General features: G+C 36.4%; 1 protein-coding gene across 1 annotated transcript in view; it reads left to right on the top strand.

Annotated features, from left to right (window-relative positions):
- The window catches only part of LOC150077902 (uncharacterized), a 75,659-nt gene that overhangs the window by 33,827 nt on the left and 22,774 nt on the right, over positions 1 to 19,058 (top strand). Inside the window, exons 8-12 of the mRNA XM_090384400.1 lie at positions 386 to 555; positions 6,853 to 6,907; positions 11,538 to 11,604; positions 11,889 to 11,987; positions 14,225 to 14,374. Coding sequence (XP_090240526.1) covers positions 386 to 555; positions 6,853 to 6,907; positions 11,538 to 11,604; positions 11,889 to 11,987; positions 14,225 to 14,374 — 541 coding nt within the window. The remainder of the gene's footprint in view (positions 1 to 385; positions 556 to 6,852; positions 6,908 to 11,537; positions 11,605 to 11,888; positions 11,988 to 14,224; positions 14,375 to 19,058) is intronic.

The raw sequence follows: 19,058 nt of genomic DNA, 5'->3' as shown, positions 1-19,058 counted from the left end.
AGAGACTTTTCTGGCTTTGCTGGAAGGTTTTTGGTATTCATGTGTCTTTTTCAGTTTTATAGATAGTTTCCTCTTCCAAATCTTATTCAGTTGTAATTTTTTTTTTTTCCCCCAAGCATTTCCTATCTGTCAATGGCAAAATTGGTATAATTTTGATAAAATTTTCAAAAAAAGATGTTAATGATACCAATTTGGCAACCAAATATGAAATAGGGAACTCAACAATTTTGGAAATTAAAGTAATGAAGTGAAATATTAGGCAAATAGAATTGATTATTAAAACTGGCCAGTCCATAATTAGTTTGGATAATTGATATTCACTGTATATGTTTGTAAATTTTATTATACACTTATGATTTTCATCATTTGTATTTTTTTATTTCAGAAACTGCTATAGCTGAATATCAACAACAGGCCCTTAAATTAGTTTTATATTATTTGGACACAAAATCAATACTTACCTGCCGAGCTGTGAGCAAGTCAGTAAAGTCTCTCGCTGAACAGCCTCAGTATTGGGTTGCTGTTTTGCTCTCCCAGTGCATTATTTCACCACAGGTAAAAGAAATTTTGATCTTTACTATTCTAGAAACAGTAAATTAAATTATCTTTATTGCTGCTAAGTATGGTACAAGTACTAGGAACAATAATACTCATTATGGCAACATGGCCAGGAGTTTTAAATTAAGGCAGAAAATTATACATGTGATTAAAAATTGGGAAAAGGAAAAGTTACATAGGAAATTATAAGTTACACAAAAATTAAAAAGCATATAAAAATGAAATTATAATAAATAGGAAAATATAAGGAGAAAAAATATAAAAACATCATAGCACAAATCAAAAACATTTAACAACAATGGTAGGGAAGTTGAATCAGAATCAAACCATGGATTTTGATCAAACGCAGATGAGAAACAATTGTTGTTGCCTCTCCAATTCCACAGTGCGGTGGAATTGGAGAGGTGGATGGCTGGTGTCAATGTTTAGTTAAACTGTGCCACAAGATTTACCAAATATTGTGGCACAGTTTATGCCACAAGATTTGGTATGAGTTATTCCAATTGAACAGATGCAATCCACTGTAGGAGGATTCAACAGTATTTCTAATTGGTAGCTATTTTCTGTAGGTTAATTCCAAGACGCAGCAGTGCCTGGACAGGTAGAAAAAAAGTTTATTTCAGATGGTTGTATTTAAGGATTAGTGTAGGGTCAGACCTCAAGGATGGTGGAGGGTTGTTCTACTGAAAGAAATCCCAGAAACCACACACGCACACACGCACGCACGCACGCGCGCGCACACACACACACACGCACGCACGCACGCACGCGCGCGCACACACACACACACACGCGCACACACACACACACACACACACACACACACACACACACACACACACACACACACACACACACACACACACACACACACACACACACACACACACAGCAGTGATCTGACAGGTTTAAAAAATGGATAAAAGAATTTTTGACAATGGATTATTATTAATTTTTTATCTAATTTAGAAAAAACACAAGTTTCGAAACCAGTGTTTCTCAATTTCTATTCATGAATTTAGTGATTTATTGGGTTTGAACCACTGAGTATCTCTGTATTCTCCTTTTAAGAAAAATCTTCAGAATCTAAAGTTGTAATTGTTGTCAGTGAAATACACAGTGAAAGTAATTTACTTTTTTTAAGAGCTTAAAATTTGATCTGTAGAAATACAGAGAGTTTAAAATACAATTTGAAACACGCTTTCAACTTTTTCCACTAGAAAAGTGGCTATGAATCCTGTGGACTACTGGTCAGTAATGACTTCACATTTTAAATAATCAACAACATGTTAAGAATATTGTTTAGTAAGTAATGTTTATTGTATTGTTTAATAAGTAATTTTTGAGTGGGAGAAGACAGAGAGCGGTTATCAATGGACATTGCTTTTCCTGGACTAATGTTACTAGTGGAGTCCCGCAGGTTTGGTGCTGGGCCCATTGTTGTTTTCTGTATTTATTGATAATGATGAGGGTATATCAGGCTTAATATCTAAGTTTGCAGATGGTACAAAGGTTGGCAGGGTGGTTAATGGCAGTAATGAAGGCATGCTACTGCTGCAACAAGATCTAGAAAAATTAAGCAGCTGAGAAATTAAGTTTAACATTGACAAATGCAAGATACTGCATATGGGTAGCAGTTATCCCAGAGTAACATATCAACTGTGTAGTGGATAATGAAAAGGGTTCACTCAGGGTAGTGGAAAATGAAAAGGACGTGGGGAGCATTGTGCAGTCTGATTTGAAGTTCTCTGAACAATTCATACATGCTGCCAGGACAGCTCATGGGGTTTTTGTCAATGATATATAGTAATTTTGCTAGCAGGAATAAGGTAGTGATTATCCCATTGTATAATGAATTTGAGGTATTGCTCAATACATCAAAGGCAGATATTGTTGGGATATCAGAGACATGGTGTCACACAGATATAAGAAATGCAGAACTGGAATTTGGGGAGTACAATGTCTACAGAAAGGATAGACAGGATAGGAAGGGAGGAGGGGTTATGCTATTAGTTAAAAAACACATAAAATCCAAGGAAGTGAAGCCAGTCGACATCGCTGGACAGTGCAGTGTCGAGTCAGTTTGGTGTGACATAAGCATTGGGAGATCAAAATTGAGAGTAGGAGTGTGCTATAGGCCTAATGACTCTGATGAGTATAATAAGAAACTGTACAGGGAAATAGAGAGGGCCAGTAAATCAGAGAGCCTTATAATGGGGGATTTTAATTTCCCAGATATTGACTGGAATTTGGGGGCTGGTCACTCACACAGTAGCAAGGCTTTTGTGGATTTATTGGATGATTGTTTTCTACACCAACATGTTCGGGAGGCAACTAGAGGGAGTAATACTCTTGATCTGATTATCAGTAGTGATTCTTCATGCATTAAGAATCTGCAGATAAAGGAACCACTAGGTGGCAGTGATCACAGTGTGCTGAAGTGGGATTTACTCAAGGAGGTAACTACCATCAGAGGTAAAGGGAAGGGTTTTTGCTTTCGTAAAGGCGACTATGATGGTCTGAGACAGTATTTAAATTCTATACAGTGGGACCAACTGATGATGTTACCAACAGCAAATTCAAAATGGGAAGCATTCAAGGAACTAATCTTGGAAGCTACCAGGCTTTACATACCAACCAAGAAATATTGTTCAAGGTTCAGGCCTAAATGGTTGTCAGATGAACTAATGAGACATATGGCAGAGAAGAAAAATTCATGGAATACATACAAATTAATGGGTGACATGGAAGCCTGTGATAGATATAAGTTGGTCTGTAACCAAGTCACAAAGGAGATTAGGCAGGCAAAGGCAGATTATGAGAAATCCTTGGCAAAGGATGCAAAGAAAAACAGAAAAGAGTTCTTTACCTATTTAAACTCAAGAAGGAAAGGGATGAATCAGATTTGTCCACTGGATGTTGATGGTTCAACAGTTGAGGATCCTGCTCAGGTGGCTAACAATCTAAACAAGTATTTTGCATCTACAATCACACATGAGGAGTTATTCAGGAAGGGGAATGTCGTAGGTGAAGTAAACATTGGCAGTGAGCTAGATGATTTTCTAATAACTGAGAGGAAAGTGGAGGAGAAATTGTTGAGGATAAACATAAAAAAGGCACCCGGGGTGGATGGGATCTATCCAGTTATATTAAAGGAGGCAGCAAAGGAAGTAAGCAAACCCTTAGCCATAATTATGAGAGCTTCCTTGGACTCAGTGGAAGTTCCCATGGACTGGAGAAGTGCAAATGTGACCCCAATTCACAAAGGAGGATCAAAGGGCAACACAAGTAATTATAGACCTGTTAGTTTAACTTCGGTTCCAGGAAAATTGATGGAGGCACTGATTAAAGAAGCACTGCAGGATCATCTGGACAAGAATTCAGTTATAGCTCAGACACAGCATGGTTTTGTTAAGGGCAGGTCTTGTCTGACCAATTTGATTGGATACTATGATGTAGTCACAAAAGAACTGGATGCAGGGAATAACTTTGATATTATATATTTGGATCTTAGAAAGGCTTTTGGTACTGTTGCGCATGGAAGACTGCTGCACAAATTGGAGCAGTGTGACATTGGAGGCAAATTGCTGCTATGGATAAAGGGATGGTTGAGTGACAGAAGACAAAGAGTGGTAATCAATGGACACTGCTCAACGTGGACTAATGTTATTAGTGGAGTTCCTCAGGGTTCAGTGTTGGGTCCATTGTTGTTTTCTGTATTTATAAATGATATTGATGATGGTATATCAAGCTTAATATCCAAGTTTGTAGACTATACAAAGGTTGGCATTGTTGTTAAGGACACTACTGATGCTATGCTGCTGCAACAGGATCTGGAAAGGTTGAGCAGAAGGGCTGAGAGGTGGCAAATGAAGTTTAACATTGACAAATGTAAAGTACTACATATGGGAAACAGTAACCTCAGATCGACGTATCAACTCTGTTTAATATCCAAGTTTGTGGACTATACAAAGGTTGGCATTGTTGTTAAGGACACTACTGATGCTATGCTGCTGCAACAGGATCTGGAAAGGTTGAGCAGAAGGGCTGAGAGGTGGCAAATGAAGTTTAACATTGACAAATGTAAAGTACTACATATGGGAAACAGTAACCTCAGATCAACGTATCAACTCTGTGGTACTACGCTGACAGTGGTAGAGAATGAAAAGGACCTGGGGGTAATTGTGCAGGCAGATATGAAGTTCTCTGAGCAGTGCCGACGAGCTGCAAGAGTAGCTCATGGTGTCTTGTCAATGATATACAGGAATTTTTCTAGCAGGGATAGGGATGTGATTATTCCATTGTATAAGGCATTGGTCAGGCCACACCTTGAGTACTGTATACAGGTCTGGAGGCCTCATTTCAAGAAGGATGTAGAGCTGCTGGAACGAGTACAGAGAAGGGCAACAAGATTAGTAAATGGAACAAAGGGTTGCTCTTACGAAGAAAGGCTTAAGTTTCACAAATTACAGAGTCTGGAGACTAGGCATCGGCAAGGTGATCTGATAGAGGTGTATAAGGCTTTGAATGGCTTGAGCATGCTCAATGCCGATGGGATTCTTCCTCTTGCTCAGAATAATCACCTGAGAAGGCATAAATTCAAATTGAGGAAGGATGGATGTCGGATAGATGTGTGGAAATTTGCCTTTAGCCAGCGGGCAGTTTGTTTGTGGAATAGACTTCCATCACTTGTTGTTGAAGTTGATAGCCTAAACAAATTTAAGGCTCAGCTGGACAGGTATTTCGAACGAACGGAGTGGTGAAATGGGAGTAGTGGTTGTGTTTTTTTTTTTTTGGCTGATGCTGAATAAGCTTGCTTTCTTGCATCATATGCCTATGCTAATGCGGAAATGGTCAGGTCCTTCTTGAGTACTGTGTACAGGTCTGGAGTCCTCAATTTAGGAAGGATGTCGAGCTGCTGGAATAGGTACAGAGAAGGGCAATGAGATTGGTGGGGAGAACAAAGAGGGGCCGTTACCAAGAAAGGCTTCAGTTCTGTAGATTGCAGCATCTGGAGACTAGGTACCTGCAAGATGATCTGGTGAGGTGTTTAAGGCTTTGAATGGCTTGAGCAAAGTCATTGCTGATGGATTCTTCCTGTTGCTCAGACTATGCACATGAGGGGGCATAAATTCAAATTGAGAAAGGATGGTTGCAGAATGTGCAGAAGTTTGCCTTCAGCCAACAGGTGGTTCATTGTTGAAACAAGCTACCATCCATTGTTATAGAAGTGGATAGTTTGAATAAACAAACTAGTTGAGGGGGGATGGCTAGATGAAGTTGTTTTTTTGGTTTTTTTTTCACTGATGCTGGAATTAAAATAATTAATTGAAAAACAATCATTCAATTGTTTTTCAATTAATCATTCAATTAATTTTAAAGCCCACTGGCTTTTCAATCCATGGTTTGTTTCCAGTGATGCTAAACATTGCGGGTGTTTATCACCACGTGGTAACAACAAAAATAACTCTCAAATATAGGCAGTGATAAACAACAATGACAGAGTGGTTTAAAGTGAATTAGAAGGGTTTTTGTTATAAAAAATTAAAAAATATACATTTTAATATAAAAAATGGGTTTTTCTTTCATATTGTAGTCATAATAAGAAAGAAAATAAAAGGTATCATCAAAAAGTGAACAACGTTGAATTATTTCTTGCTGATTTTTTAAGATTATAAAATGGGTTACTTTTTTCTAGTGCATGAGTAACCTCAGTTTTTTTATTTATTTATTATTTATTTTATTTTTTTTTTTTTTTTTGTAAATGCAATGTTGGGGCAATGCCTGTTAAGGTTATTGAAGAATTTGTTTAGTTCTTCCATTACTTGGTCCCATACAGCTTGGACAAAAATTGATATATCTGTACCTGAATTTTGAGGCAGGCATTGTTTGTCCTAAGGAAGTTTTCAAACTCTTCTATAATTATTTCTGCAAGCATTGAGATAATGGTTTCCCATGCTTAAGCCAAATTTCTGGATGTAGTAAAAAGTCCTGGAATATGAAGTAAAGCTTGGCTGTATAGGATAAAGGCATGGAAGAACTCAACAAATTCTTCAATAATCCCAACATCACTTTTGTAATGGAAGCAGAAGTTGATCAAAAACAGGAAATGGGCAGTCATCTGACTGTCCATTTCCTGTTTTTGATCAACCAGTAACTCCCAGCACCATTTCTAAGCTACTTGAATGCTTAGAAATGGTGCTGGTAGTTACTGTTATTAACCATATTAATATACTACACCAAATTATTAGGTAATATTTTTTATGCTGATTTTGTACTTGTTTTTGATTATAGCTTCTGCACATGATCGCTCCATGGTGTACTCATACCCAGTCATTAAATTTACAAGGTACTAAAATATCAAAATTATGAAAGTAGTTACTTGAAATTGACATTTACTTACAGTATTATGTTTTTTTTGAATGAATGAACTTCTAAAATATTTGTGATTTTAGGATAAATAATTTAGTGCTGTTTTATTTCAGTTATATGAAATAAAATAATGGTATGGCTCATTTTTTATTTTATTGTTCAAGTAAGAAATGAACTCAAGTTTTTTTAAATTACTTACAGAAGAAAGAGCCTGCTTGGAAGTGAAGCTGGAGAGCAATAAATTAGTGATATTGAAATTTCAGAAGATTATTTATCAGAAAAACTTTCTATCCTAAAGCAAGTAAGACCCTGGAATTGGTAGCATATACCCAGTAATTTTAAGGAAGGTGGCAAGAGAATGCATTGAACCATAAAGGTTTATTATGGTGGCATCACTGGACTTGGGAGAGATTCACTTGAATTGTAGAAGTGCCAGTGTATTGCCAATACATAAAGGTGGGTCTAAGAGTAAAATGGGTAATTACCAATTAGTCATTCAGACTTCATTGGTAAGGAAAAGCATGGAGGGAATGATCAAGAGTACAGTACAGGATCATTTAATAGAAATGGAATTCTGAAGGAAACACAGCATGGTTTTATAAAGGGAAAATCATGTTTATCAACCCTAGTTAACTATTTTGACAGAGTCACTCGTGGGCTGGATATAGAATATAACTTTGGCAGTGTTTACTTGGATTTCAGCAAAGCATTTGACTTAGTCCCACATGAGGAGGTTACAGTATAAGCTGGAACACGTTGGAATCACATGGAAAATCTTAGATGAATCACAGGATGACTGCAGTGTAGGAGGAAGAGGGTTGTGATTGATGGTTATTCTTCAAATTGGGCTAATATAAGAAGTGGGGTTTCCAAGGATTAGTATTTGGACCACTGTTGTTTTTGATTTTTCTTAAATGACATTAATGAAGGGATAGAGGATGTGATATCAGAATTGCAGATGATGTCAAGATTGTTAGAGTTGGTTATAATCAGCACCAAGAATGACTTAGATAAATTTCAGAAATGGTCAGAAAAGTGGCAGCTGTTTTAATGCAGCAAAATGCAAGACCTTGCACTTGGGAGAATAGCAACTCAAAAATAACTTACACCCTTGATGGGGTTGAATTAAAAGTAGTATAGGAAGGAAGAGATTTGGGAATTATAATATATTACAATATGGTTAGACAAAAGTCCTCCAAGCAGTGTAGACAGGCAGCAAGGAAGGCCCATGGCATTCTGTCAGTGATTTATTGAACAATTACTTGTAGAAATAGGGAGGTCACAATCTCAGTTATAAGGTATTAGTTCTGAAATGTGTAGTCAAATTAAATTGCTTTATAGTACATGGGTTGATTCTTTAGCTGGGTCACCCAGACTAAATAGACATAATTACATGAAAATTGATTTATAGGAATTTTATAAAATCAGTGTGCATCATGGCAGCACACTACTGCATATCTTGGCTAATGTAATTAATGGGTCTGGTAATGTTGTCCTGTTATTCCTGCTGGGTGTGTGGGTTGTTTATATAAATATTCACCATTAAGTATTTCTGTAGGAAGGTGTCAGTTAAAGTTCAAGCCTGGTGATTATAGCAGCCAGAGTCCTTTCAACTTTACACAACCTGTGAAAACAGATTCCACCACTGGCATGGAGACATATAGGAGGTAGCAAGCTTCTTGTTGGAAGTGATCTTTCTACATTCTTCATTTGTCTGTTTGAGGGTAGCAGTGTTCCTGACATGATACTACCTCCTTAAAAAGAGATAGGCCTGGTGATGCTCCTGACATTGCATGAGGAGCCATTGCTATTTTTTGTAATTGCAATGGCTCCTCATGCAATATTTATGGATTTTCAGTAGCCTATGTATATGTATTTTGGCCTTTGAAATCCACTTAGATGAAATCAAGGTGCATCTGTGAAAAATATCTTGTCCAGAATATCCATCCCATGCACAAGGTGTTGCAAAAACCAGTTGCAATAGACCACTTGCTTTCTTTTGTTGACTTCTGATTAAACTTGTGCACCTTCATTTTATCTAGGTAAAACTTAATTTTTTTAAATATTCTCTGACAAATGCTGTATTAATAATATATAACATGTACCAAAGTTTATTTTAATGGATTTGTTAGCACTTCTTTACAAATGGATTTTCACATCTAAATTCTAAATGAATTTTCCACTAACCCAGAATACCTCGAGAGTTTTTTCAGCCAGTCTGTTCTGAATAAACTATATGTCCCATAAAAAGAGTAAAGTAGCTGAAACTTGGAACTTCTAATGTACTTTTAGATAAGTCCTTTCTCAGTATAATGCTATTAACTTCTGTCTATTTTTGCCAGTCTTTCAAATAGACTGGCAAAAATGAACTGCATTGGGTACTTTAACAGATCCAAGGAGTGTTTGTATATGTAAACAGGAATTGTGTCATATTAATACAAATGGTCATTAATACAAATGGTCATTAATCCTTACTCATTAATCCATTAATCCTAAACAGGAATTGTGTCATATTAATACAAATGGTCATTAATCCTTACTCATTAATCCATTAATCCTAAACAGGAATTGTGTCATATTAATACAAATGGTCATTAATCCTTACTCCCTCTGGCATATTGCCATAGATGTGATTAATGTAATCTTCATAATGCATTTGTAAACACAATTGAAGTGGTATTGTTAGCATTGCACAGTATGTTATCAGATTTATCATAAACAAAAACATGAAACAGTGAAATATTTTTGAAATTTAAAACCAGTTGTGGTGAAAATTTTCTTTCAAAAAGTAAGTCATCTGATTGGTGTAAGTTGCTTAAGGAAGGATGAGACCACATCAAGAATGAAGTATCTGTGCAGGCCTTGAACCTCCATAGACCTTGAAAACAAAGAACAGGTTATTAATGATTTTGGGAAGATAGACAAAAAAATATTAATGAAATTGCTGAAACATTACAAATCAGTGTTGGAAGTGTTAAAAAATTTTTTATAAATTATTTTAAGAAGTTCTGTAAAGTGGGTACAGGACTGGTTCCTTGCCTTCTATTAAAAAAACAAAGACATAATCATTTGCAAATCATTCATCAGCTGCTGAGTTGATATGGGGAAGAAATCAGATTTTTGCAGAATATTATAACAAATAATGAAACTTGGGTGTACTATTTCATTCCTGAATTTAAACAAACAAGAATGCACTAGTTCCAAAAAACACATCTCTACTACAAAAAGAAGTAAGAACAATTTATTCCCAGGGCAAGCTAATGGCTATGTTTTTTAGGATTGGAAGAGAACTTTCTATGTAGATTTTTTAACAGAATGAACAGAATGAAACACAGAATTAACAGAATGAAACACCATTAATGCAGCTATTAATGAATCTTTCTAACCGAAAAAAGTGGTGAGCCCTCAGGCCCAAGTGCAGAAAGTCACAGGATGATGCTCATGCACATATTGCTGCCTCAACAATGGACATGATTTGAAAATTTAAGTAGGACCTATGATCCATATGGTTCTGATTTAGCATTATCAGAATTACACTGTTTTTAGCCCTGAAGGAGCTTTTGGAAGGGAGAGAAGATTCAAGAACAGTGATTAGGCCATTGAATATATGCAAAGCTCAATAAAGATATCACTGTCTTTTTTGAGTGATGGTACTCTATCTGAGTATAGTATTGAGTACACATGCACCGACCAAATCATTGGTGTAAGTGTATTGATTCCAAGGGAAAAGATTATGTAGAAAAATAGCATAAGTTAGATACTATATCATTATATAGTATCTATACAATGATATAGATATAAATGAATTCCTGTTTATATTTGAACACCCTTATATTAACTGATATCTCCATCCATCCATACAGGCCTCTATTTATAGCTTGGACCTTACTGCTTGTTTAATAATAATATTTTTTATAGATACCACCAGAATTTACTCCATAAAATAGTTACGCTGTATAGATATTTAACTATATATGAATTAGCATACATATGTTTGAATATATTGTATAGCTAATGTATTAGGTACACCCCCATCATCCAAAGAATCCACTGCCCCATCAGGGATAGCATCACATATCTGTATCAAGCTACATAAAATTATATGTCTGTCTGGCTTCAATTCAGCAAGAGAATGGGCGAGCAGCTCAGCCTAAGTGATTTTGAGCACAACATGATAGTCGGAGCCAGACATGATGGTGCAAGTATCGCGGGCACTGCTGCCTGTAGAGCATCCACACACATGGATTGTTCCAAGAATGGTCCAACAACCAGAACGTATTCAGCTAACAGCAGTCTTGTGGTTTGTTGTTGCGAGGGGCTAACAGAAGGTGAAAAGCACCACGGAATTAAACTCTTCAGATCTACAGTAAAATGTGGCATGAAAGGGAGTTAGTTCAGAATATCTTGCAACATCAAAACCTATAATTAACTCTATTATAGGTTAGGTTCTCTTTCTTTTATTTTATTTTGTGCACATCTTTTTTTTGTGTGAGTTTCTCTTTTAGTTTTAGTAGATTATAATTTATAGATAAAAATTTGTGACTTTTTGACTTTTTTTTTTTTTTTGTTCTGTGAGTATTAGTTTTACTTTATGAACATTGTTACAGCCTTGAAAGTAAAAGCAAAGAAGAAGCAAACAAAAGAATCAACCGAACAATACCTTAAAGCTACAAGGTATTTTAAACATTCAGTTCAGCTCAATTAATTAATTAATTATTTTTTTTATTTTGACTGGAATTATTTTTAGTTGTTTGGATAGATTTTAAGTTATTTGATTATAAAGAAATATATATATTTTTCTTAATAAGTATTACCAAAAACTTGTGGTTTTGTATCATTTTAAATTGTTTATTCATTTTTTTAAAAAGTGCATCTGCTTTGAATCATGTTTATTAAATAGAGTAATTTCAGTCTCTTATTTTTATTTTACGTAATTTAAAATGATTTTTCTTATTCAGGGGAAAACTTGAACCTGGACTAGAAGCTATATTAATTTCAGCCCAACATACCTTGACTACACTGAGTATTGTGTCGTGTGGTAACCTTTTTACAGAAAGGTGTGTAAACTAATCTCAAATTATATTTGTATAGAAAAATCTCTAGCACATTTTATCTTATATACAAATTTATATAATTATTTAAATAAATAATTAAATATAATTATTTAATGTAAATAAAATAATTTTATTTTTTTATGGTAATTAGAAAAAATTGAAACCTATTACTCTAATGAATGTGTTTTGTTTTTTTTTTTCATATCAACAATGCGACAAATATAAATGGTTAATATGTATTTTTTATATAAAATATGAATTTTTTTATAAAAGTTTTATGAAATTTTGTATTTACTCATGTAAAAATATTTACTTATGTAATAAACTAATAAAGTATGTGTGGTATTAAAAATTCAACCATCTTAATATCCACAGCAGAATAAACTTTGCTTTCTTTCTAAGGTGTACTTTCTGTTTTTCTATAGAACTGGCAGTGATAATTCACAATGTTTTGTTTGTACTGAACTACAAAGTAGTTTTATTGGATGGCATCAATTTAATTGTACCTCATGTTATGATTACCTTCACAACGAGTTACCATGATATTGCAGTACCTCAAATAACTAACGCTTCACTAATAGAGACGACTATTGTTACTTATTCTCAACAGATACCACCACCACCCAGACAGTACTGTTTCAAGGCTTATTGGCCTATCATCAGTGGGCAGGTGTGCCCTGTTGTTGTAATCATGCCAACCCAGTTATGAAGTATAACTCCACAATATGAGAGATGCCTGGTGGTGTACATAATAATAAACTAATCACTGCCCATTGATGACAGGCCAATAACCCTTGAAATGGTGCCATTTTTCATAATGAATCAATTCCTATGGTACTGGTTCATTATGACAAAGTCAATGTGCCAATTTCAACCTTGCACCACCCCAAATAGTAAACAACAGTCACAAAGAAACTACATTAATTGATTGTTGTTCCTGCAGCTTAGGGAATATGCATGATGCAGATTCACAAGCATTTCTTTCAAGAATTGTAATTGATTTGAAATGTGGATTCATCACTGGGATCTGAAAACAGAAAAGGAGTCCATGCAATGGAAACACCATGAGTCACCACTATCCAAAAAATTCAGAACTCAGCCTTCTACAAGGAAGATCATGGCCACCATTTTTTGGAATATGGAAAGAATTCTTTTGATTGACTACATTCCACATAATAAAACAATCACTGGAGTTGAATATGCTGTTCTCAAACAGTTAATAGGGGCTATAAAAGAACAGAGAAGAGGGAAATTGACACAAGGTGACTTGCTTCTTTACAACAGTGCTCCTGTACAGAGGTCTAATAAAGCAAATCTGAAAAATTGCAGATTTCGGGAATTGAACTATTCACCTTATAGACCAGACCTGGCCTCCCAGTGATTATTTCTTCAAAAATCTGAAGAAACTCCTGTATAGGCATGATTTCCAAGTGATAAAAAGAAAGCTCAAGGAAGCTGTAGGTGGCTTTTTCAATGACTAGAACAAAGACTTCAGGCTTATTTTTTAGGCATTTCCTCTTTTCCTTGAAATGAAGGATATGTATTGAACTCAAGAGAATATATAACAGTATTGAGGAAAAAAAGTAGGCTATGCTTCTTTATTACAGACATTTTTTGAGTAACCCTTGTAATGTACCATAGGAACTGGTTCATTATAACAAAGTCAATGTGACAAATTTCAACTCTGCCCCCCCTCAAAATAGTAAACAACAGTCACAAAGAAACAACATTAATTGATTGTTGTTCCTGCAGCTTAGGGAAGTGGTTGAATTACAGAAAATAAATGGCAGTGAAGAGATAAATTCTGCTGATGAAGAGGAGGAGATAGTAGTAGCTATTATTCTACACTGTGGAATTAACGGAGTTTTATAAGGTAGAGATACATCAGAAATATTCTGCATACAGTTTCTTGCATTATGGGCCATTATATTAGGTGCAACTGACTAAATTCTTTTTATTTTTCTGCTGATTGATGCTGCAGTTTACCAAAACTTATCCCTCCCCTGCTTTTAGTTTTTACAGAATTTCGTCACTTTAAATTAGTTGTCATTGCAAATCAGCCAAAGCCAGTTTGTTGACCAAAATGTTCTATCGGCTTGCATAATAAATAATTTAAAATAATGTGTACTGTTTGCTTTTTTATTGAATAGTAAGAAATTTACAATTTAATACATACTTTCAGTTTAATTTTAACTTATTCTATAATTCTCATTTTATTGTAATTTTTCTGTTATTCTTAGGAGCCTTTGGTTAGCAAGTTGCCATTGCCATCATTTGACAAGATTAGCTTATTTTAGTCAGTATTTTCCTGCAACACCAGAATCTTTATGGTCTTTGGGATCCGGTTGTCGCAAATTACATACTTTAATTGTTCCTCCTCTCCATCCTAAGTAAGACTTTTTTGAAATTTTATTGTTCTTAATTGTCTTTTTGTCATATGTACATATTAGCATTAGCATTAGCATTAGTAGAGGCATTTGATGCAAGAAAGCAAGCTTATGCAGCATCAGCCAAAAAAAAAAAAAAAAAAAAACCACTCCCACTTCACCCCTCTGTTCGTTCAAAATACCTGTCCAGCTGAGCCTTAAACTTATTTAGGCTATCAACTTCCACGACAAGGGATGGAAGTCTGTTCCACCAACCAACCACTCGCTAGCTAAAGGCAAATTTCCGCACGTCTATCCTACATCTGTCTTTCCTCAATTTGAATTTATGCCCTCTCAGGTGATTATTCTGAGCGAGAGGAAGAATCCCATCAGCATTGAGCATGCTCAAACCATTCAATGCTTTATACACCTCTATCAGATCACCTCGCTGGTGCCAAGTCTCCAGACACTGTAATTTGCAAATCTTAAGCCTTTCTTCGTAAAGAGCACCCCTTTGTTCCATTCACTAATCTTGTTGCCCTTCTCTGTACTCGTTCCAGCAGCTCTACATCCTTCTTGAAATGAGGCCTCCAGGCCTGTATACAGTACTCCAGGTGTGGCCTGACCATTGCCTTATACAAGGGAATAATAACCTCCTTATCCCTGCTAGAAAAATTCCTATATATCATTGACAATACACCATGAGCTACTCTGGCAGCCCGTCTGCACTGCTCAGAGAACTTCATATCTGCCTGCACAACCACCCCCCAGGTCCCTTTCATTCTCTACCACTGTAAGTGTAATACCACAGAGTTGATACGTTGCTCTGGGGTTGCTGTTTCCCATGTGTAGTACTTTACATTTGTCAATGTTAAACTTCATTTGCCACCTCTCAGCCCATCTGCTCAACCTTTCCAGATCCTGTTGCAGCAGCATAGTGTCAGTAGTGTCCTTGACAACCCTGCCTACCTTTGTATCGTCTGCAAACTTCGATATTAAGCTTGATATACCATCATCAATATCATTTATGAATACAGAAAACAATAATGGACCCAACACTGAGCCCTGAGGGACTCCACTAATAACATTAGTCCACGATGAGCAGTGTCCATTGATTACCACTCTGTCTTCTCCCCCTCAGCCACCCCTTTACCCACAGCAGCAATTTGCCTCCAATGTTACACTGCTCCAATTTGTGCAGCAGTCTTCCATGTGCAACAGTATCAAAAGCCTTTCTAAGGTCCAAGTATATAATATCAAAGTTATTCCCTGCATCCAGTTCCTTTGTGACTGCATCATAGTATCCAATCAAATTGGTCAGGCAAGACTTCCCCTTAACAAAACCATGCTGTGTCCGAGCTATAACTGAAGTCTTGTCTAAATGATCCTGCAGTGCTTCTTTAACTAGTGCCTCCATTAATTTTCCTGGAACAGAAGTTAAACTCACAGGTCTATAATTGCTTGTGTCAGCTTTTGATCCTCCTTTGTGTATTGGGGTCACATTTGCACATCTCCAGTCTATGGGTATCTCCCCTGAGTCCAAGGAAGCTCTCATAATTATGGCTAAGGGTTTGCTTACTTCCTTTGCTGCCTCCTTTAATATAACTGGATAGATCCCATCCACCCCAGGTGCCTTTCTTGTGTTTATCTTCAACAATTTCTCCTCCACTTTACTCTCAGTTATTACAAGATTCTCTAGCTTACTGCTAGAGTTGAATACACCTCTGGCTTTCCCCTCGCTAAATAACTCCTCATGTGTGAATGTCGATGCAAAATATTCATTTAGTTTGTTAGCTACCTGAGCAGGATCATCAACAGTTGACCCATCGATATCAAGTGGACCAATCTGATTCATCCCCTTCCTTCTAGAGTTTACATAAGTAAAGAACTCTTTGCTGTTTTTCTTTGCATCCCTTGCCAAAGATTTCTCGTAATCTGCCTTCGCCTGCCTAACCTGCTTTGTAACTTGGTTACAGATCAACTTGTATCTATCATAGGCTTCTGTGTCGTGTGTTAATTTGTATGTATCCCATGCATGTTTCTTCTCTGCCATATGCCTCATCAGTTCATCTGACATCCATTTAGGCCTAAACCTTGAACAATATTTCTTAGTTGGTATGTAAAGTCTAGTAGCTTCCAAGATAAGTTCTTTGAATGCTTCCCATTTTGCATTTACTGTTGGTAACATCATCAGTTGGTCCCACTGTATAGAATTTAAATACTGTCTCAGTCCATCGTAGTCGCCTTTACGAAAGCAATAACCCTTCCCTTTACCCCTAATGGTAGTTACCTCTTTGAGTAAATCCCACTTCAGCACACTGTGATCACTGCCACCTAGTGGTTCATTTATCTGCAGATTCTTAATGCATGAAGAATCACTGCTGATAATCAAATCAAGAGTATTCCTCCCTCTGGTTGCCTCCCGAACATGCTGATGTAGAAAACAATCATCCAATAAATCCACAAAAGCCTTGCTAGTGTGTGAGTGACCAGCCCACAAATTCCAGTCAGTATCTGGGAAATTAAAATCTCCCATTATAAGACTCTGATTTACTGGCCCACTCTATTTCCCTGTACAGTTTCTTATTATACTCATCAGAGTCATTAGGCCTATAGCACACTCCTACTCTCAATTTTGATCTCCCAATGCTTATGTCACACCAAACTGACTCGACACTGCACTGTCCAGAGATGTCCACTGGCTTCACTTCCTTGGATTTTATGTATTTTTTAACTAATAGCATAACCCCTCCTCCCTTCCTATCCAGTCTATCGTTTCTGTAGACGTTGTACTCCCCAAATTCCAGTTCTGCATTCCTTATATCTGTGTGACACCAAGTCTCTGATATCCCAACAATATATGCCTTTGATGTTTTGAGCAATACCTCAAATTCATCAAATTTATTTACTAAACTCCTAGCATTGGTGTACACGCAAGTATACATGCACCTATTTCTATTCTTAGCTACCCTAACACAACCCATGTGTTTACTTGTACCGCAATGACTCCCAGCAGTCTCTAAAATATCCTGAATCTTGTTTTTCAGGCTTCTGCTCATTCCAATAGAAGCAGTGCAAGAATCTCTTTCACCTCTGCCAGTGGCTACTGTTAATCTATTTGTCTTTGTATCCCCCCAAGCTAGCAGTTTTCCGACCCACCTAACACTGCCTCGATAGCATCAGCAAATATTCTTGCACCCTTTCTATTTAAGTGTATCCCATCCCTGTAGAAGCAATCCCTCCTGTGCAATCCCTCCTATTTTTATATTTTAATATAAAAATTATTTGTATTAAATATCATATTATAATTCTATCATAATTCTGTTTTTAGGAAATTTTGATACTCCCTGGATGAATTCATTTTTACAGCTTCCTCTAGCAGATATTAGTTTAAAAAAATAAATAAATAAAATAACACACGCACGCACAAGATGCAGCTAAAAAGAAACAAAATATTTTTATTTTAAATACAACAATTTCAATATTTATCTTCTTCAAAGTACTCTCCAAGGCATCTCCGTAGCCAGGTGGGCAGGAGCAGCAGTGCATAGCACACACTTCTTGATTAGACCGAGGTTCGAGCCTGTGACCACCAAATACGGAGGATGCAGAAAGGTCAGGGAATGACCACCGCATATCCCCGGAGCAATATGGCCTTAGTTGCTAATGCTCCTGAAAACCAAATAACAAACATAACAAACAGTACTCTCCAGCCACACCTATGCAATACTCCATTCGTGATTAACAAGATCTGAAACAGCAGCAGAAATCATTGGAAGATACTGCCTTTAATTGCTCTGTTATTCTTCTGAATGTCTGCTAAGTCCTCAAATCGGTTTCCTTTGAGGTGGATTTTAATTTTCAGGAACAGAAAAAAGTTGCACAGTGCCCAATCTGGAAAAACGAGGTGGGTGCTCTTGTAACCTTATTTTTTGTTAAAAACTTTCTCACTGCAGAACCATTTGCACGCACCCCTTTCTCATGCCCTGGTGCTGCCCAAAATCCCGACATATTAATTGTATTTTAAAAAACAAAATTAGAGTCAGTCCATATCTCAGAAACTGTTTGCGATAAAAAGTGTTTTTCGTGTAATAAAAACGGCCGCTAAAAACATAAAAATTTTATTTAAACACATGGATCATGTACATTGCAGTTATGCAAACAGTATATGATAATGCTAATATTTTATATAAAATAAAATAATATTTATAAAGATACATTGTGCGCAATACCACAAAGGTATTGCGCACTGCGAATCCATCACAGGTCTATTTTCATGATCGTTCACATCCCATTCTTGTTTCTCTCTCGACTGTCGCCTTCTTGCATTTTGGACAGGATTCACCACGGTGTATGCATTCAGCCTGGTTATTGACCTGTTGCTGTTCTTTCTGAAATTCCTCGATGACCCTATATATGCCAATATGTGCTCGTCCGCTCGTCCATCTATGTACTCCCATCTTCTATGCCAAGCCTCAACACTGTTTTGGGTGTGTGGAATTCCGAGTTGAATGGAATCGTATATGGACCATAATGTTGGTGGAAATAATGGTGGAGCACGAATTACCGTACCATTACGCATATACCGTCTAATTCTTCCATATATATAATTGTCTTCAAACCACTCTATCACATCATTATCATCCCTCGGTAAATATGACTTCAGAACTAAATGCTTGTGGTATCTCACCACCAGAAGGAATAAATG

Source organism: Mastigoproctus giganteus, chromosome 11, assembly GCF_048544385.1.
Source record: "Mastigoproctus giganteus isolate SK-2022 chromosome 11, ASM4854438v1, whole genome shotgun sequence".
NCBI classification, from domain to species: domain Eukaryota; kingdom Metazoa; phylum Arthropoda; class Arachnida; order Uropygi; family Thelyphonidae; genus Mastigoproctus; species Mastigoproctus giganteus.
This window is presented reverse-complemented; position numbering and strand designations above follow the sequence as displayed.